The sequence below is a fragment of the Apaloderma vittatum genome, unplaced genomic scaffold, assembly GCF_000703405.1.
Source record: "Apaloderma vittatum isolate BGI_N311 unplaced genomic scaffold, ASM70340v1 scaffold23127, whole genome shotgun sequence".
Classification (NCBI taxonomy): domain Eukaryota; kingdom Metazoa; phylum Chordata; class Aves; order Trogoniformes; family Trogonidae; genus Apaloderma; species Apaloderma vittatum.
Window position 1 is genome coordinate 20,458 of NW_009727007.1, and position 9,330 is coordinate 29,787.

General features: G+C 46.2%; 1 protein-coding gene across 1 annotated transcript; it reads right to left on the reverse strand.

The window, feature by feature from the left end:
- Window positions 1-6,667: 6,667 nt before the first annotated feature.
- ZDHHC23 (zinc finger, DHHC-type containing 23) lies at window positions 6,668-9,327 on the reverse strand (the record flags this gene model as incomplete). Its single annotated transcript, XM_009873517.1, has 3 exons — window positions 6,668-7,229; window positions 8,051-8,218; window positions 8,825-9,327. Coding segments are annotated over 3 exons (939 nt in total), but the record flags the coding sequence as incomplete, so codon positions are not given.
- Between the last annotated feature and the right edge of the window lie 3 nt (window positions 9,328-9,330).

A 9,330-nucleotide genomic window follows, 5' to 3' on the forward strand; every position in this document is an offset into this window, starting at 1 on the left:
GAAGAGCGGGCACTGCAGAAAGGTAGCATCTTTCACAGAAGGCTAAGGCAAAGAGGAAGGAAGGAACAGAGCTCCCAAACTAATGCCCCAGTGCAGCCAGCAGCCACACTTGGTGCTAATAGCAGCCACAGTCCACTTTCTCTTCGTACACACTCTGCCCTTGGAAGCCTCTCCCACATAGTGCCTAATGGGCTCCTGGAACACTTCTGGACCAGCCCTCAATGCTCCCATGTTACTTTACCTAAGCTGACTTCCTCCTTTCTGAGGCTTAGCACTGAACACAGCAGGGGAAGCCTCTAGCCTACCCTCTATCTAGATTCACAGCATAAGATAATGGATAATGACCCAGAGGATGAAAGGTGAGGAAGCAAGGGCTTCCTCAGCTCAAGGGAAGACAGCAGGACAGCTGGAAGGAGACAGGACATGCTGCAGTTGTAAAGAGAGTAGCAGGAGTATGGAGCAGTGAGTGGATGAACCCACGTGCAGCCCTAAGCAACAGGCCGAGCAGGCGTTGAACCTACATCTCTCACTGCTGAAGGGGTGCCCCAAACCACTGGCTATTCATGGCTGCATCTGGGTTACTAAACTGCAGATTCTTTCCCTGGCAATGCCACTAGCACATTTCATCCTTCAGGCTCACAGCTCCCACTCACCTCACTGCCCACTCGCCATCCATGAAAATAATGCTACTTATGTGGAGTGTAACTCCCCATAAGGAACTTGAAGTACAGTCAACACTTACTTTTGGAACTGGCCCATCTCCAATACTCTCACCTTCTAGGATTTTTTCTACTATTCTTAATAGCTTTGAAAAAGATTGTCCTGGTAAGAAGCTCTTTGGCATGGCAGTTCCAGCAACAAGAAGCTAAAAGATCCAGGAGGAGCTGTGCTTTGACATCCCTTTGCCCTTGCCTACTGCTAACTCAAGGCTAGCTTGGAGCTGAAGCCTCAGCCAGATCCATCTGAGCGATCTGAAGGATAGGGATGATGCTCAAAGATCAGGCACACTCACACCAAATGTGGTCTGAATCAAAGGGGAGATGAAAAGCACCTCAACTTCCCCATTCCATCCATGCCTGGCTGAAACAACTTGTACCTCCTTGACAGAAGCAAGGCTGGTGGATAGACTACACAGAACACCCCTAAAATCCCTGGCATGATGTTAGCATTTTGCAAATTAAAGCTCTAGCAAACATTTCCCAGCAGGAGGGTGACACACAAGAGCGCCTGAACAGCTTCAGCCTCCAGCTGGGCCACAGCATCCCTTCTGCTCCAGCGCTTGGTTAGATGCAGATGTCAATGCCTTAATGCTGGTCATCAGCCCACACTCTCACAGCTCAGGCACGCTCCTGCCTGTCAGCTCCTTCCTTTTCTTGGCAAGAGAGGCAGGTGGCTGCACAGCCAGATTCTCCTTTTCCTGCACAGGGAGCAGGGGAAGGCTATTTGCTTTGGTACAACAGCAGAAGCAGAACCCTGAAGTGATTACCAACTCCTCTTCTTCCCAAGCCTGTCCCTTGCCAACATCTGCCCTCCAGACTTCTTACATGATTTCACAAAAACCTTGGCTACAGAAATACCTTCTCAGTAAACCTGTACACTAGTCTCTTTGTTTCAAATCCAGTTTGACCTGGGCCTTCTTCAATGCCTGAAGTATTAAACAATTTCCTCTGCTCCCCCCAGGCAAACGAGACTGTAGTTGGGGGCATTAGTTATCCTGGGAAGGGTCCATGACCTACAGCACACATCTGATCCACAGCTTACATCTTCACAGATCTGTTTATGCTTCACAGACATCTGCAGCAGTAGTGCATCTTGGCCTTCTCAGCACATGAACTGCCTTTGCAGACATGCTCCTGCTGTGCCGAGACAACATGGCAAGCCACAAGGGAAAAAAAAAAGTAAAATAAAATCTGGGGAGAGATAGCAGTCTCATGTGTCCCCATCATCAGCACTGGAGTTAACGAAGCTGGTGGCTGACACCCTCCTGCACACACCACTCTCATCTAACTACAAACGTGGTTCACTGCTAGTGCAAGGTCCTTACTTGTCAGTCATCTTCAAAAAGAACTAGCTGAACAGCACATAGAAGTGCCATCCAGGCAAATCAAAGCAGAGCTCTGGGAACAATCAAAGGCACCTGTAATTCTACTCATTAAAAGTCATCTTGCCTTTCAGCACATATCCCAAGATACTGACAGAATCAAAGGGTGCATCTCTTCCTACTACCTGCACAGAGAACATCCATCTCATTTCCAAGCATGGCTTACAAGAGGGTTGAAAGTAAGAGATTGTCCCTTTTGAGGGTTCTGGATGCATTGTGTGGGCAGGTATAGGAGGGAAAGCAAGACACTATACAAAAAGGCTAGGAACCTCATCAAATACTGATAATAGACTGCTCATGGGATGGGAGATCCCTGTTCAAATCCCCACTGCAGGAGAATATCTCTAGTTTCCAGGGTGGTGAGAACTGCTAGCAGGTCTCTGTTTCATCCTGACACCAACAAACTCAAAGGTCAGCTTTTGCAGAACTGGAAGAACAGTTGCTGCCTAGCTTCTCTTTAGCCTGTTGTTCCCTTATTCCCACGTCCAGCACACAGCTAAACAGCCAGGAGATGATGGCAGCTTTTTGGTCATTTGACCTGGCTGAGCATGTTAGCATAAATCAACAGGCCACTCCACAGATCAGTTCTAATAATTTATTTTCATTCATAATTGTATCCATTTGGAAACACTGAATACAATGCAACATGGACACAAACACACACGCACACACACACACACCAGTCCTTCCAACAAAGTTCACAAATACATTTCACAAAGTTTCTTCCTAAAGCTTAATGGGGAAAAAAAAAAAAAAAGAAAACAGATACAATACAAAAACCTCCACTCTCCAAGGCAGACAGATCCAGAGCCCATCATTCTTCATATTATCATTAGAGGAGTTCCATATAGACAAGATCTCAGGAAGCTAAATTTCCACATTTCAGAGCGAACCTCACCTGTTCACAGAAAGCTTTTTGCTGTACAAACATCCTGATAGTGGAAGAAAATCCTAGGAAACTGTAGTTTTTTACTGAAAGCAATACAGGAAAACACATTCATAATCACGCACACTTCCTGCCCTAATGAGGCAATATACATTCATATAGAAAGAAAAAACCAAGCATGTTATTAAGACATTAGGCAGTGAGGCAGTATCCATTTTATCTTCAGAAGAAATTTTTCAGCAAATGGTTTCATTAAGACACTTGAAAGCAACCTACTTAGGAAAAAAAAAAAAAGAAAAAGAAAAAAGCACCATCACAGCATGAAGGCTGAAATGTGATTAGGAGTCACAAGCAGCACCAACACAGGCTCACCAGTGACTTTTGTCATTTGAGGACAAGTTAAATGGAGGAGCAGTCGATGTGGGGACCTGTGACTTGCCTACGAAAAAGCACGATGTAAGTGGACACAGTTAAAAAGTGCCGAGGCACCGTTTACAGGCTGTGTCCAATGGTGTGCAGTTCTTAGTACAGTCACCAAACGGTGGGGTGCCAGCATTTGGACACAGAGGGTTTAACATTACAACAGCAGCAACATCAGAACCCCAGCCCCTTAAGAGTTGCCCTGGTCTGCAGAAGTCCATGCTGTTTGTCAAACACAAATGCCTCTTTAAAAGGTTGTGGTTAAAGCAGGATAAACTAATTTCCGAATCTGAGAAGAGAAACATCAAGGCTAGCTATTACCAAAAATCCTTTCCTGCTTCTGACCAGCTCTAGGTCCTCTCTTCTTACACAGGGAGAACTTTCTAAGGGCCAGCAAGGTCCTGTTTTCTGCATTGCCAGATACGTGCATGCAGATTTACAGGTGAGACATTGGTCCTTGCCTCAAGGTCACACACTCAACCCACAAGTCACCTGCCAAATGCAGCTGGCTCCCACCGCTCCAACACCCAGGCAACAGGGACCTAGGCAGCTACTAACACAGTGAGCCCAAGGACTGACTCTTTACACCTAAGTTTTAACATTTTTCTACCAGCATGGCCAATAACAAGCTCAGCAAGAAAATACTCAGAAAATAAATTCTCCTTTAGTGCACAAGGGATCATAACAGTCTGCCTTTGTTCTAAGTGCAAAAGGAAGTGTTACCCTTGGTGGCTTCTCGATAATTCGCAGGGCTATTAAAAGTGCTCTAAAGCGTGCATCTGAAGCTTGCAACAGTTCCACCCTTTTAGATTCCTTTTAGATATCCAGTTACTTTATGCTTCCGATCTCCTAAGGCATTCACAAGGTAAATCCTCTCAGGAAGAAGCCAGGATAGTAAGCAAAAGTCATGTCCTTAAAGAAAGTCACCATTACTACACCAAGGTCCATCCTTCCTAACCTGCACTCCAAAGACCACACTGCCTGGCAGACTACTACTAAGAGAGTCTCTTTTACTAAGAGACAAAGGACACTGACAGACAGGCTGCAAAGTAGTAACCAATCTCTGCCTGGGGGAAAAAGTGAGCACATCAGGGTCAGGCACTGCCAGGGAAATTACCTGTGATCTGTTCTGCTTTCTCACAGTTTCCGAGAGTCCTGCTACTCTCAATCAGGAGTAGCAGGACTCTGAGAAACCACTTATCTCAAAACTGTAAACGCTCTCAGACTTTGTTCAGCTCCTGGGCACAACTTATTTTTGCACATGTAACTCACAGGGACAGAGAGGTGTGCCACTCCACTGCAGGGGTTCCTTTAGCCCAGGAGGTCATTCTGCCTTATCTTTCCAAGCACCATCAGGATAAGATCTAAAAAGATCACAAACCTGCTAGTCCACAGCATCCTCATCTCCACAGTTGCCCAGCTCCAGTTCATCTCAGCAGACACCACAAAATGCATACATGCCACGGAAACATTTACAGACAACTCATGTGGAGGCAAGGTCTTTATGTATATTTAAACTTCTAGGATCAAGCTCCAAACAGTCAGAAGGTCATAGAGGAAGTGTTAACACAGTTGAGCTGGGTGCTTTTTTATTTTTTTCTTCACATTTGGGCCAGGGAAGTGGCCAGAAACCTCAGTGTTTGGTTAGAGGCAGGAAGAAAGATGTCTCCTTTACCTCTATAAAAGTCACAGGGAGAAAAAAGGGCTAAGAGGAGATACAGGACATTCAGTAAGTCAGTAACTCTCTCTGCACAGCTACATTCTAAGTGCAGCTACTCCTTAATTTTCTGCTGGATATAAAGCACCAGCTGAGGAAACCAAACAAAGCAAAGAGACATGGTCTTCACCTTAAAGTGGGACACGTAATCAGGAGCACACACACCAAATATGGTGGGGATCTCAAGGGACAACCCCTAAAGCTGATGCCTTTCAGCACCACACTCCACCCAGCCGTTCTTCAGAGATAATGCACAGCAGTGCACAGTGAATTTGTATCACTCAGCCAACATCCCCCAGCTGCCTGCCACGCAGGCAGAGTTACGGGTAGGTACGATCCGCTGTGCATGCTACATATGCATCTCAACATCTGCAGACAGAACAAAGACTCTTCCCTCTGCGTCTTAAGCCCAAACTGTAACTCTTGCACCACGGTCCTAGACTCTTCCATCCAGATCTTTCATAATACTGCAGGGCCAACAACACACACAAAGGATTTAAACAAAAAGCATCCAAAAAACACGCAAAAAAATCTAATCCAAAAAAAAAAACAACAACACCCCAAAACCCCTAGAAATCTTTGCCACTAAAACCTTGTTGATTTCAGCTGAAGCTCAAGTCTGGGCAATAATACAGTTGCAGGCTGATAAGGAACAAGTGCAGGGCACATATAACACATTCATTCACCTGCCAGTGCAAGTCATCTACCCCAAAACCAGACACCTCCAACACATCCTCTCCCTATATACACAGAGACTGAAGTGTTTCTTGGCCTACTGGCTAGAGAAAACGGATCTACAGTCAGGCAGATCCATGGTGACTGGGCTGAGAGGACACAGGATCACTGTGTTATTGCTACCTACCAAAAACACTGTTAGAGCAGAATAGTCTGCTCTCCCACAGACTCCCTTCTCTCACAGATGAAGGTAGTTTCCATAAAGCTACAGTAACAGCAGACAGCACTCATTTTCCCCTCAGAGTCCAACGTTACTTTAAAACATCGCCTTATTTGCTATATCTACCTGCTGTTTCATGTCATAATCCATAATCAGAGCAGAAACACTTTGAGGGAGATGAGCCAAGCCTTCAGACCAACAGAGACCCAGCGTGCAGGAAAAATGACGAGAACAAAGACAGCAATGTCTTTTCACCCAGTTGGGCAGACAGGGATGGAATAACGACTTTAGGAGTCAAGAGATAAAGGAATATTACAAAGCCCTACAGGAACGTTGCTCACAAAGGCACTTATTACAAGCATGTATACAGCTGGATGGAACAGAAGATTAAAAAAATAAATAAATGCACCAGAGAGGAGGGAGCTGCTCAGTGATTGCCTAGACAGTCTCTTTTAACCAAAAAGCCTGGCTTCTGCAGCCACTCATCTGTTACTCTGCGTCAAAAGTTCATGCTCCTGACATGTCTGAAATGTCACACGTCAGTGTGAGCCAGGGATTCCTTAACCTCTGCAGGAACTAGTGCACATTCTGAAGTTCAACAGTGGGTTCATCTTGATGCCAAGGTTCACACCTAAGAAAAACTCAAGCTCTTAAAACCTTGTGCTGTTTCTCCTGCTGAGCTGAGCAAAGTTTCCCCAGTGGAAAAAAAGGCAGCACGCTCCTTCTCTCCAGGTTTGTGCATATGGCTTTCTGCATCCTATTGCTGGCTGGTAGCACATGGAGAACCATTCTGCCCGGGAAAGCCTCCGAGGTTGTCAGTGATGGGATATGCAGCCCCTGCACCGACCACAAAGGATGGGTGTAGGAGGAGGAAGTTCTAGTGGAAGGGGCCATTCTCCTGCTAAAGAAAGTCAGTCAACATCATCTGCAGAAAGAGGGGTGTCACACGATGTCCTCAGCAGAGCGCTGTGGAGGAGAAGATCCCAGGCTCAAGAAATGGCTCCAGTTGCATAGGAAACCCCTGTTGTACTGGCCAGTGTCTATCACTAACCCACCCAAGAGCCTGCGCCCAGTGTTGTCCCGCAGAGCCAGCCGAGCTTCCCTCTCAGTCACGTTGTAGCTGATGTTCAACAGCTGGATAAGGAGGATGTATCCCATGCCAGCTGTTACAATGGCACAGTACCACACACAGGTGAACGACAGAGCAGAGCTGGCAGCAGGGAAAAAGATGGGAAGGAAGCCATTTAGTTTTGGAGCAGCTGCTTTAGAGTGACTTTCCCTGGTAATCACTATCCTTTCAAATCCCTGTCTACATCTGCCACAGTGATCTCACTTTGCTGCTTTCATCAGATAATCCTTAAAGGCTTTCTCAAAATTAAAGCTTCAGGGCTTACTTAATGAGAGCTTTTAGTGCTACCACAGCTACTTTTGCACATTGCTATCACTCTACCTAGCTCTTACTGTTATAAAGGTACTCGGTCCTTATTTAAGGACGCAACAATGCTCACACTTGGTAGATCATGAAACGAGTACAGAAGAAGGTGAAGTCACTTGTGCTAGCATGCTCTGCTCATTAGTGGTAGCACCAGTCTTTGAATTCATGTCCAACACTTCTCACTACTCTCCCCACCAGAAAAAGCATATTAACGCTGTCTGTTCTAAGCAGGTAACTTGAAGGCACAGTCTCTAGATAAACAGTGAGGGATGAGAGGAAGCGACAGCACACAGATCCCAGACTGTCAGACCATTACCTGCATCTAGGGGCAGATATATTTAAGGATACATCTGTATAAGACACAATATATCAAGACTTCAAATCCCAGCTCCTCCAACAACTTCTAAACAAATGGTGAGCCCTGTCCAAGTCCAGGCTCCCCACCTTGGCAAACGCAGTACTGCTTTCCAGAGAGCACTTTTTGGTCAGGTTTGACAGCCAACAGCACTGGCCTGGAGTGCAGAATGAGGAACAGGAGCTAAGCTGCCTGACTAAGCCCATTCCCACCCCAGCCCTCTCCCTGGCAGAGATCTCACCTGTAGTCAGAATAGGCTCCAGGGCAGTAGAACAATGCCACAAATGGAGTTCGGCCCTTACAGATGGTGTGCAGGGTCAGCGTAATCCCATACACAGAGGTGAGCATGAAGAAGGAGAGCGCAAGGATGAATGCTTGGTGATTCTGCTCCCCTACACAGCTGTTAATCCTCCAAAAGGAAAGAAGAGATTACTTTACTTAAAAAGAAAATAAACCAGCTTCTCTTTCCTCTTCCCCTCCCCCAGCTCTCAGAAAACCTAATTTCCAAGGTGCTTCTATACAACACAAGCTAAGAACTTTGAAACACAATCAAGTTTTACAGCTTTTTATAGAAAGGTTATAGGCACAAGTCAATAGACTAGTAGTGCAACGGTGGTAGACTATTTGCCTCAAACTTTTAGCAAGCGTTGTATCCTTCGCTAAGATGCATCTATACCCTACTGGTTTCAGGACTGCATTTGCTCCACAGACCAAGTCTAAAAAAAAAAACAACACAAAAAAACCAACCCTAGATGGAAACCAGTAAAGAACAAAAGGCAATTCTGAAGCATACTATAGAACCTGTGAGCTATCAGGTCAACCCACTTACAAGAAAGTTTAAATTGTTCTTTAAACACAGCAAATACAAGTTCACTGGTTTAGAGAATGTCACTAGGTCATGCACATAACGAATGCAAGCCCATCTGACTGTGCTGTAAAAAACCCTAACTTTAAAAGGAGAGGAAGAGAAGAAGAGAGAGAACACATCTAGTAACCTCAGCAGTGCAAAACCTACCAGACACAGTGATGGTCCAGTCTCCTTACACACCTGCCACAGAGCCGGCAGTGCCCTGCTCGGGCTGGTCTGACCAGCTGGCATTTGGTGCACCAGTCCTTTTTTACACCTCCTGACTCCTCAGCTGACATCCTAGAAGCGCCTTTAGCCTCCCCATTCACAGTGCGCCCACTGGCAGCTCCTGATGCAGCAATGCCACGGAGCCCGTTGGAGCTCCCTCTAACACTCTTGTTGGGCAAACCCTGGCATGATGACTTCTCGTTGCTTGCTGGGATCGGAAGGTAGCCAGGGTCTTTCTTGGCTCGAGACAAGGCTGCAAGCATAAGAATTAACCCGCAGGTGAGAGCAACCACTTGGGAAAGCCCCACGTGGCCTCGGGGAACCACCTCCTGGAGAAACACATAGTACATGTAGCCTAAGGAGAAGAGCCCCAGGCTCAAGAAGAAGAGAGTCCGTTCCTTCCTCCTGTGGGTGAGGTAGTAATACCACAGCACCACCACGGGCAG